Source organism: Protobothrops mucrosquamatus, unplaced genomic scaffold (assembly GCF_001527695.2).
Source record: "Protobothrops mucrosquamatus isolate PMUCROS unplaced genomic scaffold, P.Mucros_1.0 scaffold4155, whole genome shotgun sequence".
Taxonomy (NCBI): Eukaryota; Metazoa; Chordata; class Lepidosauria; order Squamata; family Viperidae; genus Protobothrops; species Protobothrops mucrosquamatus.
Genome location: NW_015390081.1, coordinates 42,657 through 70,160, shown reverse-complemented (window position 1 = coordinate 70,160; position 27,504 = coordinate 42,657). Strand labels below are relative to the sequence as shown.

At 43.0% G+C, this 27,504-nt stretch overlaps 1 protein-coding gene across 1 annotated transcript in view; it reads right to left on the bottom strand.

Moving 5' to 3' along the window:
- Positions 1-1,514: 1,514 nt before the first annotated feature.
- The window catches only part of KMT2E (lysine methyltransferase 2E), a 59,692-nt gene continuing 33,702 nt past the window's right edge, over positions 1,515-27,504 (bottom strand). Inside the window, exons 13-25 of the mRNA XM_015828013.1 lie at positions 27,248-27,494; positions 23,996-24,094; positions 19,098-19,262; positions 17,732-18,040; positions 16,946-17,200; positions 15,750-15,891; positions 14,226-14,479; positions 12,981-13,037; positions 11,100-11,675; positions 8,499-8,794; positions 5,402-5,567; positions 4,894-5,067; positions 1,515-3,041 (exon numbers count right to left, since the gene is read on the bottom strand). Coding sequence (XP_015683499.1) covers positions 1,515-3,041; positions 4,894-5,067; positions 5,402-5,567; positions 8,499-8,794; positions 11,100-11,675; positions 12,981-13,037; positions 14,226-14,479; positions 15,750-15,891; positions 16,946-17,200; positions 17,732-18,040; positions 19,098-19,262; positions 23,996-24,094; positions 27,248-27,494 — 4,267 coding nt within the window. The remainder of the gene's footprint in view (positions 3,042-4,893; positions 5,068-5,401; positions 5,568-8,498; positions 8,795-11,099; positions 11,676-12,980; positions 13,038-14,225; positions 14,480-15,749; positions 15,892-16,945; positions 17,201-17,731; positions 18,041-19,097; positions 19,263-23,995; positions 24,095-27,247; positions 27,495-27,504) is intronic.

Genomic DNA, 27,504 nt, shown 5'->3' with positions numbered 1-27,504 from the left:
GCCAAGCGTCCGAATTTTGATCACCTGACCGTGGCGAGGCTGCCAAGATGGTGGGAAGCTGTAAAGTTTGAGCCTTCACTAAACGAACTGTTGTTAGCCAGAGACTACCTGTCGTGTTTAGCATTGAAGAATGCCGTTTGATAAATGGCACACTAGTAAACTAGTAGTAGTTTCTGCGACTACCAGGGGGTAGCATTTTCCTCCAGACAGCACTGCTAAGTTGGACAAAGTGTGGCTGCCAGTTGTTAAATGTCTTCAGAGTACTTTGGATTAATGGACGATTAACAGTTGTGTGTCTGTTGTGCTCAGGGACTACAAAGCCTCCTTTGGCCTGTGAGGAGCAGCTAAGGCCCCATCACTCCCTCGCAACCCCCTTCTAACGTAACATTGTCTCAAACAGCAAACTAGCGAAACAAAAGGGTTAAAACTGACATAATTGTGATTTATTAACATGAATTAAAATGCCCAACCAGTGCTGCGATGTGACAGTATATTAAAAAAAAAAATTAAAAGTTCATATACTGTACTACTTTCACAAAGATCACACGCTTTTGCANACTCCCTCGCAACCCCCTTCTAACGTAACATTGTCTCAAACAGCAAACTAGCGAAACAAAAGGGTTAAAACTGACATAATTGTGATTTATTAACATGAATTAAAATGCCCAACCAGTGCTGCGATGTGACAGTATATTAAAAAAAAAAATTAAAAGTTCATATACTGTACTACTTTCACAAAGATCACACGCTTTTGCAAAAGACTCGTATGTACAATACTATATCAAATGAGAAGCATTAAGCAGTTTTACACGCAAAAGGAACAGTATTTACAGCACTCGTCAAAGAGACATTAGAAACAATCTATACATTAAATTACAATGTCTTGAAAATAAGTTTGGGAAAGAAAAAGAGCCATGTTCACACCAAACTATATATATATATAAAAAAAAATAAATCTGTATTGCGTCGTCTACTATATGCACACAAAAAACTGTTGACAAGATGAAAAAAGGAAGGAAAAAAAAAAACCTGTTAGAGCCGTCACTTAGCCGTGTACTTCTTTTTTAATTACATATGTATAAAAAGTAAATATAGAAAACATTCACTAAATGAATTTTAACTGCAACGATAAAATTTTTTCTTTTTTAAAAGTTATGCGGCAAACCCATCTACTGCCGGAACAAACGGAGCTGGAATGTTCGTGTACAAAATAATAATTTAAAAAAAAAAAAAAACCCCGCCTAAAAAAACCGGCTTTTTAACCGCACGGTTTTAGGGATTTTTTTTTTTTCCTTTTTCTTTTTAAAAGCAAAACTGGAAAGAAGACCATGAAAGCACGCGGGCGCACTGGTGTTTTCGCTTTTATACAAAGTATAATGTACAAGCTTTAAAAAGTACCTTGAACCGGTACATATGAAATATACAGTTTTTACAGAACATTTTTTAAAATGTTTAGAAGCGAAGGAGACAGGGTGGTGGTGGGCGGGAGTAGGGGGTGGGTAGGGGGATTCGTTTTAATGCCAGCCGGAACCGTGGTAATTGTTTTGAAACGTCGGCGGCACCTGGGCTCTGTGGATAGGGATCTGCCCGGGCAGCGGAGATGCTTGTTGAGGTCCTTGCACGCCGTGAGGAAGGGACACGGAGCCCGGATGAGGACAGAAGCCGGAGGCCGTAGGGGTGGTGGCAATACTGGCGGGTCCTTGAGGCTGCTGGAGGTGAGACACCTGGCCGGGGAGGGGACAGTGCGCTCCCGTCCCGGCCGGCTGATGCTGAGGTCCGGATCCCAACGGGGGATGAGGAGGAGGCTGTGATGGGTAAGTTGACACCGTTGAGTGAGCGCTTGACGGGAAAAGGGAGGGCCCTTGGTGAGATGGGTGATGTAGTCCTTGGGCCGGCGCCGGGTGATGAGCGGAGCTCAATACGTTGGAAGGTGGTGGTGGTGGAGGCGGCGGCGGTGGTGGTGGAGGAGGCGCCGAGCTTACTACGTGCTGGTGTTGTGCTTGCAAACCTTGATGGGCTGCAGTGGGGTGAGTAGGGAGGTGGTGAGGGAGGGGGCCGGGAGGAGGCGGCGGGGGTGGAGGCAGGTGGTGGCTGGCAGCTGGCGAATGGAGGTGGGAACTGGCGGCCGCGGGACTCACCCCGTGGGCCCCGGCGTGCGGCGGGTGCGTGTTCTGCGCCTGCACCAGGTGCGGTCCGGGAGCCGCTGGAGGAGGGGGTGGAGGCGGGGGCACCCCCACCACAGGGCTCTGGTGATGGATGCTGGGCGTTGGGGAGGGCAGGAAGTGCCCGCTGTTGACCAGGTGGCCCGAGACGGGCTGCTGCTGACAGGCGGTGCTGGTGAGGGCTTGGTTTGGTCCGGAGGGGAAGATGGTTTGCTGGGACGGGAGGCCGCTTTTGAGCGGGTTGTAATTTTGAAAGTTTCCTGAGGGGGGCTGCTGGTTTTGATAGTACGTGGTGGAGGGGGGCGGAGGGGGAGGGGGTGGCGGGGGCCCCGCGTTGAGAGTTTGTTGGTGAAACGGACCGTAAGAGACCGAAGAGGTTGGGGGGAACAACGTCCCGGTGGTCGGCTGCGGGGCGCCGGGCTGAAGCGCTTGGGTGGCGGCGTAAAAACCCCGGTGCGAGTCTCTCTGAGGTGTCCCCACTTGGGGAGACGGCGGGTGGTGAGGCCGGTACGGTGACCCCAGCGGTTGGGAAGGAGGCTTTGGCGACAGGTAGCCATGCTGAGCTGGGGCGAGGGGGGTGGACGGCTTGGGGGCGTTTTCGACGTGAGGCGACGTGGGGCAAGGGAGCTTCGGTGGGGCCGGCGGCGGCTTCTGGCCGAGAGGGTCAGCCGCCCCACGCAGGAGGGGCTGGGGCGGTTTCGAAAGTGCTTCGGCGTTATTGGGCGGCGGTTTCGGTTGCTGGTCTGGTTTGGGGTGAGTTGCGTTGTCGGCCCCAGGAGTGTCTCCTGCGCTCTCCCACTGGGAATCCTGTTTTGTGGGCGTTTTTCCGAGCGGCTGAACAGGAACGACAGGATTTGGTGAAGAAGAAGAAGAAGAAGTCTACATCAAGAGAAAGAAGAGTTAAGGGCCTGCCGGTTGTCGGAAAGACATTCATCCTGGCTAAAAACAAAAATGCAGTTCTGGGCAGGCTCAGGAAAGAGGACCACCAGGAACAGCATTTCTTCACGCAAGAGGCCCTCACAATGTATATCTACCTCTTTAAAACTTTGAACCTCACGAAATGAAGGAATAGATACTCCTGTTTTGTGAATTATATAAAAACAATCGCAACTTCTGGAAAAAGCCATAGCTTTACTAACATTTGAAGAAGTTAACTAGTTCGAGTAAGAACTGCAGCCCAAAATGTCATGCCTCTTGGTGGTTTTGCAGTAGAGAACTAGCAAGGTATATTTATATTAATGTATTTAACTAATTCTTAAAAAAAACCAATGAAGGCAAAATTTAATTGGTATTAATAGATCTGTTCCGCATCTGGCATTCACAGGATAATGGCTTCAATCTCATTTCAAGAATTGTTATTCTGAAATCTTACAAGCAAAATAGACACACTCTCTGGTATTTCAAATACAGGTAGTCCTCGACTTACGACCACAATTGAGGCTCAACACTTATGATGTTAAGTGACTTTTGCCCCATTTTACAACCTTTCTGGCTACAGTTGTTCAGGGAATCATTGCCCTTAAGTTAGTAACCCGGTTGTTAAGTGAATCTGTCTTCCACATTGACTCTACTTGTCAGGTGGTCTCAAAAGGAAGTCACGTGACCCTGGGGGGATGCTGCGACCGTCATAAAGATGAACCAGTTAGCAAGCATCCAAATTTTGATCACATGACTACGGGGACGCTGCAATGGTCAAGTGTGAAAAAATGATCCTAAGTCACTATTTTCGTTGCTGTTGTAACTCTGAATGGTCACTAAATGAACGGTTGTAATTCGAGGACTACCTGTACTGCATTTGCGTTTGCTGGAAAGAGCTATCTATCCACTCTTGAAACAATCCTGTGCAGTTACTTAGTACTTAGTCTTTTAACCTATCCCAGGGATGGGGAACCTTGGCTCTTTTTTGACTCGTGGACTTCAATTCCCAGAATTCCTGAGCCAGCCACGCTGAGGGGAAAGGGAGAGGTTTCCAAGCTGAGCCAGGCTGGCTGAGGAATTCTGGGAGTTGAATTCTACGAGTCATAAAAGAGCCAAGGTTGCCTACTCCTGTTCTAGGCTAACTTGTATTGGCAAAACCGCTACTTCTGACGTATTTCTGGAACTCACAAGTGTACAGAATTATAACCTCAAATCTGACCTGGGCACTATCTAAGAACTGCTTTGCTGAACTAATAAAACCAGTCAAGTCCAGCATTCTTTTTTCCATCTTAAGTCTTACAAATGTCTCTAGGGATTCAGAGTAACGGTGTCAGAGATCTTTTTGTCTCCAGCATTTGATAATTAAAATTATACTGCTTCTTTATGAAAACTGTACGTTTGAATTCTAAGCTGAGTAATAAACCTCAATCTCTCATCTGTCTGTCTGTCTGTCTGTCTGTCTGTCTGTCTGTCTGTCTGTCTGTCTGTCTGTCTATCTATCTATCTATCTATCTATCTATCTTTCTATCTATCTATTATCTATCTATCTATCTATCTATCTATCTATCTACCTACCTACCTACCTCTATCTACTTTATCTCTCTATATCTCTATCTAGTCTATTTATCTCTATAATCTATTTCTCTATATCTCTAGTCTATTTATCTCTATAATCTCTCTCTCTCTCTCTCTCTCTCTCTCTCTCTCTCTCTCTCTCTCTCTCTATCTATCTATCTAATCTCTAGTCTATCTCTATAATCTATCTATCATCTATCTATCTACACACACACACAGAAATTTGACCATGCTGTACCTTGCTTGGTTTCAGAGGACTCTTGCACGTCTTCAGAGGAGTATCTGGGGATGGACATTCACTTGTAGGCTCCAGATTTTCAGGATCAGTTTCTGCAACAAACAAGTCTCTAAATAGAAATATTGCTGGGTCTGGATATTGGTAAGAAATTGGGGGGGGGGGAAATAGATTAAACTTTTATATATGTAACAGACAGAAGCCCAGACCGTTCTTCTCCTAAGATCCAACAACTGGTGTCTGTGGTGAACAGTTGCCACTAATCAAAACAGACCACCAGAAACAATAGCACTAGCAACAGCACTTAGACTTATATACCGCTTCACAGTGCCTTTACAGCCCTCTCTAAGCAGTTTTCAGTGTCAGCCTGTTGCCCCCCCCCCCAACAATCTGGGTCCTCATTTTACCGACCTCGGAAGGACGGAAGGCTGAGTCAACCTTGAGCCGGTCAGGATCGAACTCCTGGCTGTGGGAATGCAGAGTCAGCCTGCAATAATATGGCACTCTTAACCACTGTGCCACCGCGGCTCAGCAACCAGGAGCTGCTACACAAAAGGAGGGCGTGTGATCCACTCAGTGATCTCTTACCAGAATCCTTGTCTTTTCTGTGATCACTAAGAAGCAATGCTCGCTGATAACTTCGTTCCCTGACTTGCTCCACCGATGTTGAAGAGGTCCTTTAAAAGAGAAAGAGAAACCCAACTTGTAGTTTGCTTCACCACAAATATCAGGGCCATTTTCATTCGGGCTCCCTTGCTATCGAAAGGGGCGTGAAAGGGCTTCAGAACATTTTTGGCGGCTTATAATTTTAAGGGTTCGTGAAATATTTGATGTTGTCGTGGATTAAGGAAAATGCAAAGGCGTGGAAGTATTCTACGGCCTTAGGAAGGCCTCTGGAGGTTCTCCTTGGGTGTTTCCTCGTGGGAAAAAATCAGTGGGATGCGAGGGAAGCCCTGAGAGTAAAGGTGGGTGAATCCCACGGTAGTTCACACAGTGTGGGATCTAGGTGAGCCCATATGGGGTCTCCAGTGTAAGAACTACATAGTTGCTCGCGGACTGAACGGGACAGTGAGCTGAGCCACGTGAATTTGTTTTAACACTGGTGAAACCTGTAGCCTGGCACATACCTTACTAGCCCCAAGTAAGAGAGTAGGTAGGAAAGTCCAGCAAGAAGGACTCAGTTAAAAGGTTGTTCCTCACCTTAGTGTCCAAGTGAGAAGGATGCAATGATCCCATGTCTCTTTCTCTCTCTGTGCCCTAGAGAACCCCACCTGCCTAGTGAATAGGCATGGAGATGTAGTGCAGACTAGAGGGTGCCGCCGTTTGCTAACCATGGCAGCAGGTTCTTCCCTCCACCTTTCTCTGGGAATCATGATCAGACCACTTCTTTATGCTCATCTGCTGCTCCTGTTAAGATTCCTTTCAGGTTTATGTTTTTAGATGCTTTTAGCTTTTTTATAGGTAATTTATTTTTAGTTGTATGTATCTTTTATGCCATCCTCCTTATATGCTGATCCCTGCCGTAATAAAGGGGGACTGGAGGCCAAAGCATATAAGGAACGGTTGCTGGAATTGGGGATGTCTAGTTTAATGAAGAGAAGGACGAGGGGGGGCATGATGGCAGCGCTCCAGTATCTCAGGGGCTGCCCCAAAGAAGAGGGAGTCAAGCTATTCTCCAAAGCACCTGGAGGCAGGATGGAAACTGATCAAGGAGAGAAGCAACCTGGAACTAAGGAGAAACTTCCTGACAGTGAGAACAATTAACCAGTGGAACAACCTGCCTCCAGAAGCGGTGAATGCTCCAACACTGGAAGTTTTTAGGAAGAGACTGGACAGCCATTTGTCCAAAATGGTATAGGGTTTCCTGCCTGAGCAGGGGGTTGGACTAGATGACCTCCAAGGTCCCTTCCAACTTTATCATCATCATCATCATTAAAGGATGAATTTGACTTGACTTGATCGCTCACACCCAGCCTGAAAACAACACGGTTTCTTTTGTTTGGTGGGAGAAACTTTCCCAGCGCAAGCCGTAACTGGTGTGAGAGTTAAGCCGGGAACTAGCAGGTTCCAGAGCAGAGTTGAGCAGATTCAACTACTACCCAGTTTTAAAGCCGTGACGTGTACAGACTGAAACGTTGCAAGCAGAGGTAAATGGGCCTGAACCACCTGACTGTGACCAAGACAGCCCCCACTCCTGAAAAATAAGGGACATCGGTAAAGAACTAAGACTTTAGCAGTTTCTGGCACTCAAAGTTAACTTCATGGAATCATCTGCCACGCGCCAAAAATGCTCCTGGCCTATTCAACCTCCTGCCACGGTTGAGATTTTGATGGCAAGTCTCGGGGCTTCGTTTTCAACACCCTCCACCCCCAGATTATCTCTAGGGCAGGCCTGACTGCACCATCGTTGTTATTCTAGCTAAGCACCAATACCCAGTGAGGTCCACAAGGGACCAGGGTTGAACACCCCTGCTCTAATGGGATCACGGGTGGTTTTCTATATTCATTTGCTCCCTTGCAGGGATAAACAGACCGGAGAGTCTGTCACCATCCAAAAGACTCATAAAGTCTTCTGTTCAGTTTATATGCAGACTGGTATGAATGGAATAAGGAATAGAATAGAATATAGGAATGAAGAATAGAATAGAATAGAATAGAATAGAAAATATGGAATGGAATGAAATAGAATAGAATAGAATATAGGAATGAAGAATAGAATAGAATACAATAGAATAGAAAATATGGAATGAAATAGAATAGAATAGAATATATAGAATAGAAAATATGGAATGGAATGGAATGAAATAGAATAGAATATAGGAATGAAGAATAGAATAGAATAGAATAGAATAGAATAGAAAATATGGAATGAAATAGAATAGAATAGAATACAATAGAATAGAAAATATGGAATGGAATAGAATAGAATAGAATATATAGAATAGAAAATATGGAATGGAATGGAATGAAATAGAATAGAATATAGGAATGAAGAATAGAATAGAATAGAATAGAAAATATGGAATGAAATAGAATAGAATAGAATATAGGAATGAAGAATAGAATAGAATACAATAGAATAGAAAATATGGAATGGAATAGAATAGAAAATATGGAATGAAATAGAATAGAATAGAATAGATAGAATAGAAAATATGGAATGGAATGGAATGAAATAGAATATAGGAATGAAGAATAGAATAGAATAGAATAGAAAATATGGAATGAAATAGAATAGAATAGAATAGAATAGATAGGAATGAAGAATAGAATAGAATAGAATAGAATAGAAAATATGGAATGGAATGAAATAGAATAGAATATAGGAATGAAGAATAGAATACAATAGAATAGAAAATATGGCAAGCTGTTCCACTGGTTGATTGTCCTCACTGTCAGAAAGTTTCTCCTTAATTCCAGGCTGCTTGCATTAACTTTGCATTAACTCTGAAATGTCTCAACGCGACACAGTCGCAAAGCAACCGAAGCAAACACATTTGGAAAACAGCTTTGGCCACCGTTTCGACGGGGTAGCTTCCTCTAACCCGCGAAACGTGTTTTGCAAGGTCAGCGACTTCCCGAAGGGCGGATTTTAGAGAAGGGCTTACCACTGGCCCTCCGGATCGCTCTTTTCGCCGGAAGCCTCCTTTAAGGACGAAGAGTTTTCGCTTTCTTCGGAAACGGCGCTGTAATCCGTGGCTGGCAAAGATGAGGGGAGGCTGGCGGCGGGCTGCTCCCTCTCCGGCTGCTCCCCATTTTCGCTGCTGGTGTAGCCGTCGGGAGCAGCACCGCCGTTCCCTCCCCCGGCAGCGTGAGGTGACATGCTGAGGAGAGAAAAAGTTTCGGCTTTGGAGCCGCTTTTCCGGGCTTCTCGCTGCCTCTTGCGGTATTCCAGAAGCGACACCTGGGAAAGAAGCAAAAAAAAGGAGAGGATGGCTTCTCTTAATTTCTCTTTTAAGTTATTACAGCACAGGTCTTCCCTCCCTCCCCCAGACTCTTGTGTACTGTAATGTTTTGAAAAGACAGTGAAAAACAGTCATTTTTTGCTCACAATCATCACAGAGCTTTGTGTGTATGTGTGTGTGTGCTTTGACCAGCTGAATAACGTGCCGATTTATTCACTGTAATATTTGAAAAACACCCACCGGCAAAAGTTTTAAGTTTAAAAATATTTGACCCGTCAGCCTAAGCTTGCCTTTACTATTTGATGCAGAAATTTCTGCTTACGAAGCGTTGGCAGGTAGTCCCCAATTTATGACCGGTTGTTCGGAATGACAAGACGCTTCACACACAAAAAAAAGGGACTTGCAAAATCTATTTTCAAAGTCACAACTGCCGTGACCCCAGGTCACGTGACTGCGTTTTGGGCGCAGGGCAGCTGCGGGGTCCTGCGATCACGTGATGGTGGTTTGTAATGTTTTCGCTGTTTTCCAGGAGGGAAAAAAAAAGTCCATGGGATAAGCCGGATTCAGACTTACGACCATATGATTTGCTTACCAACTGCCGTCAAGTAGAGTCCAGTCACGTGGTGACTCAACTTACAACGGCAATGGCTTATGACCAAAATTCTGGCTTCAGCTGTCACTGTTAAGTCAAGGGCTTTGTGTATCCATTCAGGCAGAGGTCCTCAACCTGGAACGGTTGCTGGAATTGGGTACGTCTAGTTTAATGAAGAGAAGGACGAGGGGGGACATGATAGCAGTCTCCCAGTATCTCAGGGGCTGCCCCAAAGAAGAGGGAGTCAAGCTATTCTCCAAAGCGCCTGAAGGCAGGACAAGAAGCAACGGATGGAAACTCATCAAGGAGAGAAGCAACCTAGAACTAAGGAGAAACTTCCTGACAGTTAGAACAATTAACCAGTGGAACAGCCTGCCTCCAGAAGCGGTGAATGCTCCAACACTGGAAGTCTTTAAGAAGAGACTGGACAGCCATTTGTCCGAAATGGTATAGGGTTTCCTGCCTGAGCAGGGGGTTGGACTAGATGACCTCCAAGGTCCCTTCCAACTTTACTACTACTACTACTATTATTATTATTATTATTAACCTCCGGTCCGTGGACCGGTCCGTGGCCTGTTGGGAACCGAGCCGGCAAGCGAGCGAAGCTCTATCTAGCACAAGAGGGATCTAGGTGATCTTCTAGCTTGTGCTTTGTAAGTTGAGATTCAATATTAGCAGCCCTGAATCTTTTATCGCTAACAGGTTCAGGAATTCTGGGAGTTGAAGTCCACGAATCGTATAGGGGCCATGGTTGCCCACTCCTGACCTGGTTTACGCCTGATTTTTCCACAGGTAAATCATCACAAGGCCTAGATAAGGGGCAGATTTCCACACAAAGTGAGAAGCTTAAAGCAAAATATTGCCATCTCTAACACGTTACGGGCATTTCCCTCACAAGCTTAATTCAGACTGATCTGCCCCAGGAGAGCCGTGCTATAGATGATCGGGATTCAACTAGGCCTATACGGGTAGTCCTCGACTTACGACCCACCATTGAGCCCAAAATTTATATTGCTAAGTGAGAGACATTGGTGAAGCGAGTTTTTGCCTCATTTTACAACTTTTCTTGCTGCAGTTGTTAAAAGTTGAGTCACCCGGTTGTTAAGCGAGTCTGGCTCCCCCCCCCTTGACTTTGCTTGTCAGAAGGACGCAAAAGGGGATCACGTGACCCCCACAACCGTCGTTAAGTAGGAGACCGTTGCCAAGCGGCTGAATTTCAATCAGTGACCGTGGAGGAAGCTGCGATGATCGTTAAGTGTGAAAAATGGTCATTGTGTCCCTTGTTTCAGCGCCATTTGTAACTTTGAACAGTCACTAAGGGGACTGTTGTAAGTCAAGGACTCCCTGCATACCTTCATTTCATTCCAGTATTTCTCTACTCCCCTGGCTTTGAAGTGTACACAAGCATTTGCCTCCAGTGCTGAGATTAAATTTCAATATTGCTAGTTCGTAATTTTATGAAGCAGTTCAGTTTCCTAGTGCAGGGGTCCCCAACCTTGGCAACTTTAAGACCTGTGGACTTCAACTCCCAGAATTCCCCAGCCAGCGATGCTGGCTGGGGAATTCTGGGAGTTGAAGTCCACAGGTCTTAAAGTTGCCAAGGTTGGGGACCCCTGTCCTAGCGGGTGCCTACGCGGAAGCCCTTGAAAAGCCTTTAAGGATATAAAATTTATATTAACAAGCAGAAATGCATCCCTACATGTGGCTTCTACCTTTTTCTTTTGTGGGGGATTCTGGGGTGTGCCGTTGGCGTCCATCAGGCCGTCGCTACTGGCAGCCCTCCCAAAACCGGCTGCCAGCCCCTCTTCGGAAGTACAAAACACCGGAGCGTCCACAAACATGCCTCGCGCGTCCTCGGGAATCGGGCACTTCGACTCGTTGATCCGGAAGCCGCCGCCGACTTCTAACTGGTGCGAAGGAGTTAAGTCTCTCAAATTCGAATTCATGGAGAAATTGACACCTGTCCTGTCGGGGCTTTTGATCCAGGTGGGATAAACCGCTCCCCGCCCGCAATGCGCCGCCGTTTCCAGTTGGCTGCTTGCATCAGTCCGGTTGTGGCAGGGAGCGTCCACCAGCGTTTTGTGCAGCGCGCTTTGCTCGGCCGCTTCGAGTCCCAGCTGGAGCTCGGAGGGGGGCTCCTTTTCTCCCGAGCCCTGCCTGGGGCCCTCGGCTCGACTCCTTGGGCTGGAGTAGCCGATCGTCTTGATCTCTTGCAGGCATATTTCTGTCAGGCTGGAATTTCGGAACGGGTTGAGCGCGAGCATGGACGCGCAGGAACGTTCGTATCCCTGTCCGAAAAAAAGGATGGGGAAGGTGACAGCGTTGGGGGAAATAGCACAAGGCAGCCTGAATAAAAAGATCTCTTCCATGGTAAAACTATTCCGGTAGTTCGTTTTTATAATGTATTTTTTTTTTCTCTGTATTTGCTTTTAAAGCCAACTTGTAGATTTATTCTACAAGATCTAACTGCAGATCTAACAACTGTAGATGTAAAATGTGTGAGTTTTTCCTTAAGGTTAACAGGTGTGTTGGTATAGACCAGGGATAGGCAACCTTGGCTCTTTTATGACTGGTGGACTTCAACTCCCAGAATTCCTGAGCCAGCATGGCTCAGCTTGGAAACCTCTCCCTTTCCCCTCAGTGTAGCTGGCTCAGGAATTCTGGGAGTTGAAGTCCACAAGTCATAAAAGGGCAAAGTTTGAAGACCCCTGGTATAGGGCAGGGATGGGGAACCTTGGCTCTTTTATGACTTGTGGACTTCAACTCCCAGAATTCCTGAGCCAGCCTGGCTCAGCTTGGAAACCTCTCCCTTTCCCCTCAGCATGGCTGGCTCAGGAATTCTGGGAGTTGAAGTCCACGAGTCACAAAAGAGCCAAGGTTCCCCCACCCCTGGGATAAGACACGCCTAAATTTTTATTTCTCTTTGTTCTTTCCTATTATTCAATTTTTATGTTTAACATTCCAGTTGTTCTCTTTTTAAAAAACTGCTTTACTGAAACAATCTTTAATCATAGCTGGTGACTCTACCCATTGCTAAGAACTGAAAAGTTCTGGAAGAACAACAAAAGTTAGCTATCCAATTAATTGCATTGGGACCCGAGAAGGAAGACGCCAAATTGATTCCTTTATTTACGACTGTGTCATTAAAAGACAACATTTGCCACACCTAGATTGCATTATCTGTTAGCTTATCTTCTTTGGCATATTAGACATTTTACGCACATTCCACCATTTTCTGTTCTTTTCTTTTTTTAATTTATTTTCTTTTATTCAAATACAAATAATACAAACACAACACACATAAATCTAAATCAAAAACAGTACTAAAAATACAAATAACATATTTTTTTTTCCTTTTCAAAGAAAATCCTACTTAACTTCGTGAAAGTAGGAACTTGGGAAGCTAGACCCTAGGAACTATCTATGGTTCCTCAGGATTTCACCTATCTTTATCTTTTAGGATCTCGGGCCCGCAAATGTGTCTTCCCTACAAACTCCAACCCTGAACGACACATTCTAAGAACTTAACAGTATAGAGGAAAAAAAAAAAGATTTGCAAAGCAGACCAAATAAAACTTCCCACGCGAACTTACCTCTTGATTAAATGTTCGCCTCTTAACTTCTGGAGAACTTTCAGGTGAAGAAATATTCTGCAGCGCAAAAAAGAATAATAAAAAGGAACGTTTGAAAACTGCAGAAGCGAACAATTCTGATGATTTTTTTGCAAAGAAAGAACAAAATCATTTCTCTTCCATCGGGTAAAACTACCTATTTCTTTAGTTAAGCGCTGACTGCAGCCAAGGGTGAAAAGAGAACCCGAAAAACTGGACACGGGGCCGTGACCCTCTCTGATTCTTGCTCCTTGGGAAAAGGCTCTTTAGAAGCATCCCTCACAGAGTTCTAAAAGGTGACAGTAGTGACAGATTACAGGCAGACCTCGACTTACGACCGCAATCGAGTCCAATGTTTCTGTCGCTAAGTGAGACATTTGTTAAGTGAGTTTTGCCCCGTTTTACAACTTTTCTGGCCACGGAGGCTAAGCGAATCCCTGCAGTTGATAAGTTAGTAAGCTGGTTGTGAAGTAGTAGTAGTGAACCTGGGTTCCCCATGCACTGTGCTTGTCAGAAGGGCACAAAAGGGGAATCACATGATCCCGGGACACAGCCAGGATCGTGTGTATATATATCAGTGGTGGCAAACCTTTTAGAGACTTGAGTACACAAACTGCAACCCAAAACCCACTTATGCATCGTCGAGTGCTGGGTGGGTGTGGCCCATTCGGGTGGGTGTGGCCCATTGGGTGGGCGTGGCTGCAGTGGTAACGGCAGACTGGGTGGGACTAAAAACTTCAATCAATCAATTCCAACTTTGCAAGATCTTTTTTTTTCCCGCGAGAAGTTGAAATTGACTGATTGAACCTTTTTTTTTTGCACACGGCGGCGAAGGCCTAAAGCGAAAAGGTTTTATAAAACCCAGCTGAAGGCCTAGGACTGGGGCGACGGCGCGCGTGCCCACAGAGAGGGCCCTGAGTGCCGCCTCTGGCACCCGTGCCATGGGTTCGCCACCACTGGTATATATGAACCGGGTGCCAAACGTCTGAATTTGGATCACATGATCATGGGGATGCTGCAATGGTGGTTTAACTATGAAAAACGGCCGTAAAGCCCCAGTGCTGTTTTGTAACTTTGAACAGTCACTAAGCGAACTGTTGTTTACGTCGAGAAATACATGCATAGCTTTATTCCTCGTGAATGGAGCCATTTTTTCCCCCCCGAAGCAATGAAGCTGCAAAAAAAATGGATTTATCGGACCAGGCAGGACAGGAGCCAGAGACTCACCTCAAAGTGCACTGCGTTCCCATGGACACATGGAATCACCGAAGTAACGGATGAATAAATAGGCTTGTAACCGTTCCTGCAGGTTTCGTCTTCTGCTTTGATTCGGGGAGGCGTGGCGAGCAATAAGGGGTCCGAGGCGGAGAAATCGGCGTGGGTGGGCGTGGCGTATGGAGAAGGAGTGGGCGTTGACGTTTCTGAATAGGCGGAGTCCAACAGCTGGTACTGTCTTCGCTTCTTGAGTGGCGTCGTCAGATCTGGGGAGGCAAGACGGGGAGAAAAAACAGAAGTCATTTATCTCTGATCTAAGCCTTTGTTCCACCATTTAAAATTAACGAGCGGCAAAAGGCCTCCCATTCTTGCAGGAGTTATAAATATGTATGTATGTATGTATGTATGTGTGTGTGTATGTATGTATGTATGTATGTATAAAATAAGAGCCACGGTGGCGCAGTGGTTAAAGTGCAGTGTTATAGGCTAACTCTGCCCACCGGCAGGAGTTTGATCGTGACCGACTCAAGGTTGACTCAGCCTTCTGTCCTTCCGAGGCCGGTAAAATGAGGACCCAGATTGTTGGGGGGCAGCAGGCTGACTCTGTAAATTGCTTAGAGAAGGGTGTAAAGCTCTATGAAGCGGTATATAAGTCTAAGTACTATTGCTATTCCTTCCTTCCCTTTCCTCCTCCTTCCTTCCTTCCTCTCTTATTCCCTTTCTCATTCTCCTTCCTGGTGGCGCAATGGTTAGAATGCAGTGTTACAGGCTAACTCTGCCTACTGCCAGCAGTTTAATCCTGACTGGCTCAAGGTGGACTCAGCCTTCCGTCCTTTTCTGAGACTGTTAAAAGGAGGACCCAGATTGTTGAGGGTGATATGCTGACTCTATAAACCGCTGAGAGAGGACTACAAAAGCACAGTGGAGCGATATATAAGTGCTATTGCTACATACATACATACATACATACATACATACACACACACACTCTCTCTCTCCAAAAGGAGGGGAGGGGAGCCCCTCTCTGTCAGTGTTTAAGGCACGGTAAAGGTAGTCCTCAACTTACAGCACTTCATTTAGTGACCGTTCAAAGTTACAACGGTACTGAAAAAAAGGGACTGACGACCGTTTTCCACACTTACAACCACTGCAGCATCCCCATGGTCACGTGATCAAAATTCGGACACTTGGCAACTGACTTGGCAACTGACGGTTGCAGCGTCCCAGGGTGTCACGTGATCCCCTTTTGGGACCTCCTGACGAGCGAAGTCAATAAGGAAGCCGGATTCGCTTCCATTGCAGTGATTCACTTAACAACTGTGTGGCAAAAAAGTTTGTAAAAATGGGGCCAAATTTCCCTAGCAACTGTCTCGCTTAGCAACAGAAATGGGGGGGAGGCTCGATTGTGGTCGTAAGTCGAGGACCGCCTGTATACGGGCATTTGAGAAGCCGAGGCTCCCAACTGGGTGGTCTGGAAACCATAAGCCACCCCAGCCCTGAAGGTGGGATGAGGGTGAAATCCATCACTAACGTCACCTGGCAAGCAACAGCTGTCGGTCAGTAATAGGGGGCTTCTGCTCTCGCCGTTGACGACAGGACTTCTGGATCCTTCGTGGGGCGAGGAAATAAAAAACCCAACCACCGTGTTTTCTTCTTCCAGAGCTTGCTTTAACCAACGCTGCAAAACAGGAATGGAGAAAACGAGGATGATGAGGATGATGCCACCACCACAGGGCGCTTAAAGCTCGCCTTATACGTAAGCTACTGCCATCATTAAAATAAAATATGAATAATCTGCAGCTCAAAACAGGGGACAAAATAAATCTAAATCGGCTTCCCGCGGTGGAATGACAACTGATTCGGTGCTGCTGCTGAAAGGCAACTTCGTGGGGGGAATCCCTTGCCACTCCCTGATCCAGGAAACTGATTTATCCTTTTTTTTAAAAAATGTTCTGTATAACCGTACGCTAGCAGATACGTTACCTTCTTTTTTTTGTATACATTTTATTAGTTTTTATAGGGTTAGGGATCGGGATTGGGGTTCGGGTTAGGATTAGGGTTTTCCCCAAATAATATTCTCAATATTTAGCAAACAGCCGAATGTCTGGGTTCATGTGTTTAACAAGAAATAACAGATAGTAGTTAATTATCATAACAATATGTTAATCAATCACTCGATAGTCTTCTTCTTACTATATATATGTATTCAAAGTTACCAGATATGTTACCTTCCCTTTTTTTGTATAAATTTTATTAGTTTTTATAGGGTTAGGAATGAGGCGGGATCAGGTTCGGGTTAGGATTTTCCCAAATAACATTCTCAATATTTAGTAAACAGCCTAATGTCTGAGTTCTTGTGTTTAACAAGAAATAATAGATAGTAGTTAATTATCATAAATATGTTAATTAATCGCTCGATAGTCTTCTTCTTACTATATATATGTATTCAAAGTTACCAGATATGTTACCTTCTCTTTTTTTTGTATAAATTTTATTAGTTTTTCTAGGGTTAGGAATGAGGTGGGATCGGGGTTGGGATTTGGATTCGGGTTGGGATTTAGGTTTTCCCCAATAACATTCTCAATATTTAGCAAACAGCCTAATGTCTGGGTTCATGTGTTTAACAAGAAATAATAGATAGTAGTTAATTATCATAAACAATACGTTAATCTATCGCTCAATAGTCGTCTTCTTGCTAATATGTATGTATTCAAAGTTACCAGATATGTTACCTTCTTGCAGGAGCCCAGAATGCGTTCCATCGGCTCTTTCCTCCGCCGTTTTTCAGAAAGGAAGGGCGACGTAAAACGGATATAGTGCTTCGGCGTCGTGTAGACATGCGGGCTGAAAGTGAGGCCTGGCAAAGAGTTCAGCTGGGTCGCCAAGACCTCTGGGTCGGTGGTTATGCGCAGAGGCCTCTCTGAGAGGTTTTCCACGGGCTTTCCCGGCTTCTCGCTCTTCTCGCTTAACCACTCGCTCACCAAGTGCTGGAACAGAAAGGGGGAAAAATCAGCGGAGTCCTAACTCCGCCGGCAAGGTCTTCTAGTGTACGTTAAATAAAAAAAAAGGGAGAGAAAAGACACACAGGTAGCCCTCGACTACAACGCTTTGTTTAGTGGCCGTTTGAAGCTACAGTGGCACCGAAAAAAGTGTATGTTTTTCACACTATTGTTGCGTCCCCAGGGTCACGTGATCAAAACTCAAGACGCTTGGCAACTGACTAGTATTTATGACGGTTGCAGTGTGTCCCGGGGTCACGCGATCGTCTTTCGCCATCTTCTGCCAAGCAAAGTCGATGGGGAAGCCAGATTCACAACAACTGGGGTTACTAACTTAACAACCGCAGCGATTCACTTCACAACTGTGGCGAGAAAGGTCGCGACATAGGGCGAAACTCACTGTCTCGCTTAGAAACAGAAATTTTGAATTCAGTTTGTAGCTGTAAGTCGAGGATTGCCTGTATTAGCTACTTTTTTCCCCCCTTCTCAAACGGGGCAGGTATGAGGTTCCCCACGTACCTTTTTTGTTTTGGGGTATTTAGTGGGGCATTTAGTAAGTGCTGGGGCTTCGGGCTCAGGGACTACTTCAGCCACGGGTGTCTCTGCTTCAGGCTCGGCCGGAAGCACGGCGGTCTCGGGTTCCTGGTGCGGGGTGATGACTTCCACGTCAGGAGAGGATGGCTGGATATCCGAGCACATGCTGACGGTCCTGTGCCTTCGCCGCTGCTGCCCGATGTGCGTCCTGTTCCGGGAAAAGCTTTTTCTCTGTTTTGTCCTGTTGACTTTGGCAGGGGCTGGCTTGGTGGGGGTTTCCTCTTTCGCTGGTTCCTGGACATTGCACACAATCCAAAATTACATCATTTACACACACACCCTTCGATAAATTTTGTTTTCCCACCAAAATGGGGGAAAAATACATAAAGGATAAAAATACATGTTTAGCAGTACTGCTCATACATCTTATTTAGGATCATTTGAGCCTTTCTGTGCCTTGACAGTAATATATATGTATATGTGTGTGTGTGTGTGTGTGTGTGTGTGTGTGTGTGTGTGTGTGTGTGTGTGTATCTATATATCTATATCTATCTATCTGTCTGTCTATCTATCTATCTCTATATATCTCTAGCTCTATCTATCTCTATTTATAGATATATAATCTATCTCTATCTATCTATCTATCTATCTATCTATCTATCTATTATCTATCTCTATATCTATCTATCTATCTATATCTATCTATCTATCTATCTATCTATCTATCTATCTATCTATCTATCTATCTATCTATCTATCTATCTATCTATCTATCTATCTATCTATCTACTTATCTATCTATCTATATCTATCTATCTATCTATCTATCTATCTATCTATCTATCTATCTATCTATCTATCTATCTCTATCTCTATCTCTATCTCTATCTATCTATCTATCTATCTATCTATCTATCTATCTATCTGGGTATTTGGTTAAGAAAAAGGGCCAAGTTCTACTTCATCTTTCTTTTATTTAAGTACTTTTTGCACTGATTATGATGGGCGCTAGGACTGGATTCACGTACAATTCCAAATCTCCAAATTCATTTTCTTACGCAGACATTAAGCAATACAAAAGTGGGTGAACTAGGATGAAACCACCAGTTTGATGAGCAGATGACAGAGGCTCAGGCCTTCACTGAAGTCACAGAGACTCCTGTGTGACTTGGGCTGCTCACTCTGTCTTAGCCCAGCCCACATCACTACACCGTTGCTTAGAAAGAGCAGCGACAGCCAAATGTATTGTCCCAAGAAGTATTGGATGGGAACAGAGCAAGGGAGAAGGAACGCTAGGCGAAAAGCATCAAAACAGGTAAGATGAATCACTTAATAAAACGTAGGGAACTACCTGAACAAATTCCGCCTCGTTGATGATCTGGGTATCCCTGCATTCTGATTTTATTTCCGTTTTAGCTGTACTGATTCTTTCCAAAGCTTGTTCTCTTCTTTTTTCTCTTTTTTCTAATCTGGCAAAAGCTTGAAGGATGGCTTCCATCTTCCGTTCTTCTCTGGTCTGAAGAATTGAATAACACCAAGGCTTAAACAAGCTCATACATTAAAGGACTTAAAAATACCCCCCCCCCAAAAAAAAGTTATTTAAAGTATTCTTTACAGGTCACACTCAGATAATCGATTTTACAGAATCGACATTTTATTCCACAGTAGTGGTATGGCATTTATATTTTGACCCTGGTGCACAGGTGCACACGTAGGCGGTATTTGCTAATAATTTATTGAAAGTTTCAGGTGATGGGGACCCAGTATGGATTAGAATTAAATGAACAATTTAAAGTAATTTAAATCTAAGTAATTTTAATAAGAAACGTTTTTTCTACATGAATAAATCCATATATTATTTTTAAATGCACTGGTATTTTCACAAATACATTATGTAAAATATTATAATCTATGAATATGTTATCTCCCATCTTAATCTTCTCTATCAGAAGCTAGGTCAGATTATGCATCTATCAATGTCTGAACAACTTTCTATAGTGCTTTTACAATGACTAGGATTTAAACTTCTTACTTAGAACATAAAAAAAAACATTCTGTCCTTTATTTGAGGCATACTCTCTTAAGGATCATCAGATCAGACAAATCATTACATTAAGGTAAAAATTATGTGATTACTTGTGGTGGTGGTGTTTATTACAGATGTTCACATACACGCAAATTAACTCACCAAACCCCTGCATTTATGAATCTTATTCTGATTCTTCATTTATTTCATATAGTTTTTGTTTCAGAGATAGGACAAGAAGAAAACTTTAAATAAACTAGTGCTGAGTCACCGAGATTTTTTTTTTAACTAAAGAGGCATGATGATGGCCTGCCTCTAGGAGACTGACAACAACATTTCCATTGTAGCCAGGGATCACACACAGAAATTGTTGAGTGATGAGTGAAATTTTAACAAGATAATTGTGAGGTTTTATACTGATGAGAGCAGGCCTGTGCCTCCAGGTCTTCAAGTTTCCAACCGCCCATTTCCTCCTTTCCATGGAAATTAAAGCCCTATCAATCTCAGACAGAAATTACATGTAGTCCTCAACTTACAACAGTTCTCTTAGTGACCATTCAAAGTTACAACAACACTGAAAAAAGTGACTTGCGACCATTGCAGCATCACTGTGGTCACAGAATCAAAATTCGGACGCCTGGCAACTGCTTCCTATTTATGACCGTTGCGGTGTCCTGGGACATTGTGATCTCCTTTTGTGACTTTCTGACAAGCACAGTCAATTCACTTAACCAACTGTGTGACTAACTTAACCGCAGGGATTCACTTAATAACTGTGGCAAGAAAAGCCACAAGATGAAGCAAAACTCACTTCACAATTAGCCACAGAAATTTTGCACTCCATTGTGGTCATAAATTGAACACTACCTGTAGCTTAATGCTCATTTCTCTTAATCCTGGCAACCAGTCAGAACTGTACCTTATTTTTCTTTATTGCCAGCAAGTATCCACCACACACAATCCCCTCAGTTGCTAATAATCCAGACAACTGGAACAGCTGGAGTTATGACCAGAATAGTTAAGTACATCTCCACTGTAGTTCCAGAGTGAGCCCAGCCTTCAATGGCTACCTTAAAACTTTTGACTTCGTGTATGGCACAGTCAAGGGTTCATGACAGCAGCCCAACCAACGGTCCAGGAAGAGAGGATTCTATGGAAGGTAACACTTCCTGCCCTTATTTGGGCAACTACTGGCCCCTTCAGTCTTCTGACATATCTGTTTCTTACACACAATAAATATAATTCTCTAGAAATAATAGTAAGAAGGATTCAGATCACTGTTGGTGGCAACAGGATGTTCAAAGTTTTCTATACATCAACACTGTAGATAGCTATAACTTAAGTCGTCTTCTAGCTTCCATTTTGACAACTCTGGGCCAATACCTGTAAGATAAAATTTTCCACGACTGTTGCCAGAGAATATACAGATCTGAAAACGCTTCCCGAAGATTCTAGCAGGTGTACTTGTTTCATACATACTGGAATGCGGTCTTAGATATTAATTTGATCCAAGTGCCAATATTACCCAAACGGCCACACGCACTCGGCTTCTACCGTTAATATGGATTTCCCTTGTATTTCGCAACACTAGAAATTGCTCGGCTATTCTTTTTATTAAAATTAAAATACTTTAAAAATTGGCTGAAAACTGAAGCCTTGGAGAGACTGGAAAAATCTTCCTATTGGCTGACAGGATTATGACATCACTTCTGAATTCCCCCAGCAACTGTAGATACACATGCCCAGAAACCGCTACTGTTTTTACTCTTTGTGTCTGCCCTCCTTTGATAGCTCTGCTCTTACCCATCAGCCCACAAGAAATTCTGAGATTGTTAAGGTAAATAAGTCGATCTTTCAGACAGGACAAAGTCTTTCAAGTTACGGCTGTCAGAAGTGTCAGTTTCTTTATCTTCCTTCTTTTTAAATTAGTTTATTGTCCATCACTTTTTCCAGCTTACAAAACCTGCTCTAGAAAATTGCAGATTTTTTGAGAAACGGGGTGGGGGGGGAGGGGAGTTACTAGATTTACGTGAAAACATTCAGTGGGTGGGTGGCTTTCTCTGACCGTAAGAACTTTCCTTGCAAATAAGCAAGCTGAGAAAGAGCGTTAAGTAATTAGTAGAATTATAATAAATACTACTTTATAATGAAGTATGAGCAGCGTAGGCAGAAGCTAATGTATGCTTTGTAAAAAGGGGCAAGGTGGCACCTTTTATTTAATGGCTCCAACTCAGGGGGCATGGGGGAAAAAAAAAGCCAAAGTTCAAACTTGATGTGATGCTTTAATTTAATTTAAATTTAGTGGTTTTCTCAACTCTGCTGAAGAAATGTCCTCTTATTTTGTCATCTCTACATTTACCTTGTAAGAATATGGAGAGAGAGTGCATTGGCTATGCCCTGCAAAGTCCTAAGTTTCTATAAACAATGATCATGAGTGAAATCAAACACTCAAAAGCTGAAGATCTTAAAATATCTCTTTTCTTGCCATTGCCCTCCTGTCAGTGCCTTATAGCCCTCATGCCACTGAGAACAGTGGTGGGGGCAGCTTCTTCTGCCCAGGAGCTTAATTTACTACGAGAAGAACAAGGGGGGACATGATAGCAGTGTTCCAGTATCTCAGGGGCTGCCCCAAAGAAGAGGGAGTCAAGCTATTCTCCAAAGCACCTGAAGGCAGGACAAGAAGCAACGGATGGGAACTCATCAAGGAGAGAAGCAACCTAGAACTAAGGAGAAACTTCCTGACAGTTAGAACAATTAATCAGTGGAACAACCTGCCTCCAGAAGCGGTGAATGCTCCAACACTGGAAGTTTTTAAGAAGAGACTGGACAGCCATTTGTCTGAAATGGTATAGGGTTTCCTGCCTGAGCAGGGAGTTGGACTAGATGATCTCCAAGCTCCCTTCCAACTTTATTATTATTATTATTATTATTATTATTATTATTATTATTATTATTATTATTATTATTATTATTATTATTATTATTATTATTATTGTAATTTAGTGCACGTAGAAAAGCTGAGGGCAATGAGGCTCCATTGCGGTACCGAAATATTGACTCTGTTCAGATTTTAAATAGAAAGGGAAGGAAAACAGTTAAAACAAGAGCAAAGGCTTTAGCTGTTGAACAAAAAGAGAAAGCAAGAATGATTGCTAGTATCCCAAAGCAAATACTAAAATTGGGCAGCAACTCAAAGGAAGGGCAGCAGTCATGAGTCTAAGATCATTATGATAGATAACATTATTTCCTGAAAAGATAAGCTGAAAGGGTTTGGCTGATAACGCCTCAGTGTTTAAACTAGGAGGAATATCTTTAAGCAGAAAAGCACGTAAGCATTGTGTAGAGTAGCTTAGGGGGGGGGGGAAACACCTGTTGTAACTATTAAGGATTTATTAATTTTGTGAGAAGAGAATGCAAACCTAGAAAAATAGGAGGTATACACACACCAGGCTCTGTAATAGACTCAAGAGGCCAAGAACGAAGATGAAAATAGTTTTTTAAAAAATACCTCCTACTTTTAAGTATATAGATCAGTACAAAATGGATTAATATGCCATCAAGTAGCTATCGCTTGGAATAAATGGTTTTAAGTCCATTTTAATCTTGAAATGGAGACGCTTAAACTGCTTCAATTTTGCTCCGTCGCTATTGAAGTAGTCTTTTTCTTGTTTTCGCAGTTCTTCCTTTTGTTAATAAAATCGAAGTTGTTCGGGCTATCTTCAAAGAGTATTCTGTATTTCACTAAATAATATTCGGCATGTTTAAACATATTAAAAGACAAGTATCTGGTATCTCCTGTTCAAGGACTCCTGACTTTATAGCGACGTTTGTTTTCTATTATTGTGAGAAATATATTCATAACTAGTTTTGAAAATGGGGCTCTTTCTGACCGTGGCCAGCCAAAACAGGTTAAAATAATAATTAAAAAATCAAAATATAGAAGGTATTTTCAGAGGTGGACAGGGCATCGGATACAGGAAATCATTCAGAAAAACACATCCTTGAGAAAATATACACAACTTTTTCAAAAATCACAGAACCCAAAAAAACAGAAACACACACACACACAAAGATTTAAATAGAATTAGCACATATCAAGGAGCAGATTTCAAATATTCTCAAAGGCTAAGTACCCAGGAGAGGCAGCAATGATTAGCATGGGAAGAGCAGCTGTCACTCATCTTTAGTGACAGCTTTAAGTGGCTACTAGCTTCCCAACTTACCATCTTCCTCTTCCTTTCTGCAATCTGCTCCTCTGATTCCATTTCTACTTCACTGCTAATAGGAGTTTTTTCTTCTATATCATCAATAAAATCTGGCTCCTGAAAGATGGAAATGACTGCTTTTACAGAAGCTCTACTACTACTACTACTGCTGCTGCTGCCGCTGCTGCTGGTATAACTTAGGGAACTCTACAATACTAGTGCTGCAATCCTATACACACTTACCTGGGAGTAAGTCCCACTGAAATCATTAGGACTTGCTTCTGAGTAGACAGGAATAGGATTGCACTGTAAAAAAAATCTCATGTCACAGCAAATGCACGACAGGATCGAACATGCAAGAACCTGCAACTCATTTAATAGCCTACTCAATTAATAACTTAGGTCAGGGGTAGGCAACCTCGGCTCTTTTATGACTCGTGGACTTCAACTCCCAGAATTCCTGAGTCAGCGATGCTGACGCAGGAATTCTGGGAGTTGAAGTCCACGAGTCATAAAAGAGCCGAGGTTGCCTACCCCTGACCTAGATCAAAGAGAGCTTTTGAAGGTCCAAAAGCATCTTTGATATCTTTGCATACTAAACAGCGAAGACTGACTTTTAAAAACATTAGCATTTCAATATTATTTTAGCAAGTGGTTAACTCGAGCGTGTAAAATATTTCGTTTTGTTTAGATTAATTGACAGTTTGAAAGCTGGTAATGTGCATCAAAATTTTGTTATTAGTTACCTAACTTCATACGCTTCCAGTTGTTTTACTAACAGTGCAATCCTATACATTTTCCCCACCCCACTAAACATTTACAAGGCTTTAGCATTAGTTATGTGGACAAAATTATCTAGTGAGGAATTTCTCACAAACTGCATTTAATAGGGCATCGTATTTATAGCTATTTTAATTGTATTAAACGTATTATAATAGTTCATATCGTTTCTCCTACCCTGAAAAACCTCAGAGCTAATTTATATATCTATCAAATTTTTTAAGAGTATACATATTGGATATAAAGGAACCCATAATGACAGATTCACATTATGTATCATCCATCGGTTTACTAGCAACTGAAGTTAAAAATTTATAGTTGCCAAAATAAAACAAAAACCAAGCACAGTACACCAGTCAGCCTATTTTCACTCTCATCCTGTGTACTTTATCTGCAATACAATTCCTACCAAAACTGGGAGGGCAAACTTTTTTACCTTTACATGTTCATTTTTATTTTGTTTAGTGCCATTTACATAAAAAAAAAATGGATTGCTGAGATCCTGTGGGCTTACTTGCAGGAATCCCAAGTGCTTTCCTATATTTTCTTTTTAAAAAAAACCCCACAAACCTCCACAGCCAGTTGCCTGCCTTCCAATTAGGAGTAGCTGGCTTAATATTTTAAGTTCACTGTTCTGGTTTTTAGTGGGTGATACACAGCAGTGATGCATGTGCACGCGCACACATACCCACCCATTTGTTTAAGCCATGAATTCAAAGGAATTAAGGTTTTTTTTTTAAATCACAAAACACTATGAGGATGTCTGAGAGACATTTAACAAGTGCTATATCCCATCATGGGGGTGGAAAAAGAGAAAAGGACCATTTTTTTTCCCCAATATGTGGATATGTCTTTCCTGGATGAGTAAGCTGAATACACTGTTGCTATAGATCAGTGTTTGTAGGAATCACATGCCGTACCATGTGGTCTACAAGAATTCGCTGCTGCCAACTTGCCGTGGGCAAGAGTTACACTCATATCAAAAAAACAGTGGAATAAGAATGCCAAAGGAGGGACAAAATGGAAAGCGAATGGAAAAAAAATAAAGTATTTTTTAAAAATTATTTTAATGAATAATGAAATGGAATTGTTGAATTGTCCCGCAGTGAGTTAGCCCGTTCCATGTACTATGTACAGTTGGCAGAAAGGCAAACAACAGCCTTGAAGATGCAGATGGGCACCCTCAAAGACAACTAGTGCAAAGTAAGTAATGCATAGCTTGCTTCACGCTGACATTTTCTTTCCGCGTGACATTGGCCAAGCTCATATGTAAGCTAGAACTAGAATTCTATCTGGCCATGAAAAGGGCCTGGGCCTGTTCCATCAAATCTGGCTCCTCCAAAGAGCAGTCACGGCTGACTTCTCAGGAATAAACCGAGATGCCCTAGGCTCCCATCACTAGCAGTTGTTTAACTATCTCAAAGTTTTGCAAGTTACTCGTACTAGGGTTCTTGGGCTTGCTGCACTTAACAAACCAGGAATGCCAGTCTCAAACAAGGGAGACAGGCCACTCTGCTTTTTATTCCTGGTTCGCTTTATCCACCAGTAAGACTGTGCGCACAGGCAGGAGCTAATTCCCAGCATATCCAGTTCCTTCAGAATTCTGACTTATAGTTTTTGTTTTGCTCAAAGCAGCACTGCTTTTATTTCCTGCGAGAGTTGTGTGTGTGCGCGCGTGTGTATTGTTAACTACAGTATATCAGGCACGCTGACACAAGTTCTCTCCTGTTTTTCCTAATCAGCAAGGAAGAATATCGTTTTTAAAAAATGCCAAATAGCATGGCTGATGATTCTAGTTGCAACATTTTAACACAAAAGTCATCTTTTCAGAACTACAAATCGTAATTAGAATCTGTTTATAAATGATTAGACCTCCTAGATAAATACCCTTCACAAAACTATTCTCAAGTCCTGGATTCTGGTTCAATTCCCAAACTTCATTACCAATTGGGGTGGTGGATTGTGTACATGTCTTATTATTTAAAATATTAAGGCAGATTCTGGACTATGTGGGTAAATCTAGAAAGCTCCCTTGCATTAAACTAATCTCTGCATATCTGTAATTTCTCGTCTTGAAGGTTAACCCCCCTAGAGGATGATCCTGATCAATCAAGGCACAGCATGATAGGTATCCTGACACCAGTGATCTGCAAAAGTATTCAAAATGAGCTCCTGCTGTATAATGATGGAACTCAACAAGAGCGGTTGATTAAGGTTGAAGAAATCAGGGATGATTTAAATTAGTCCCTTTTATTTTAGAAAAGGCATCAGAACGTACTTTCTTTGTAGGCTCAGGATCCAAGCCAAAAAAACACCACACTCCTTAACCGCACACTGTGGGCCTGCCAATTCCCATTTTTCTGAGATACCATATACTGTAAATATGGTACACAAGAATTTTTTTTTAAAAAAACTATCCTGCTTTTGCTGAAGTTTTTCTATGTGAGAAGACTAACCACAGGACGACGACGACAACAACAACAAAAATACCTGATTATTTGAGATCGACAATCGAAGGGGAGAAAGTTTCCTCTGTCGGTTTTCTGGAAACTTGGTTTTGCCCGTTGCGCCTTCACAATCCAGTGTGATGTTCTGGTTTTGGGTTTCCTTCTCCTTTTTCCCCTTTTTCCTTCTGGTTTCATAACCTGTATTTATAGCTTCGGTAGGCTCGGAGGGACGCTTCAACACCGGGCATTCAGGGTTTTCTTTGAGGCAAGCACAGTCCACTTTGTATTTGCTTGTTGGAA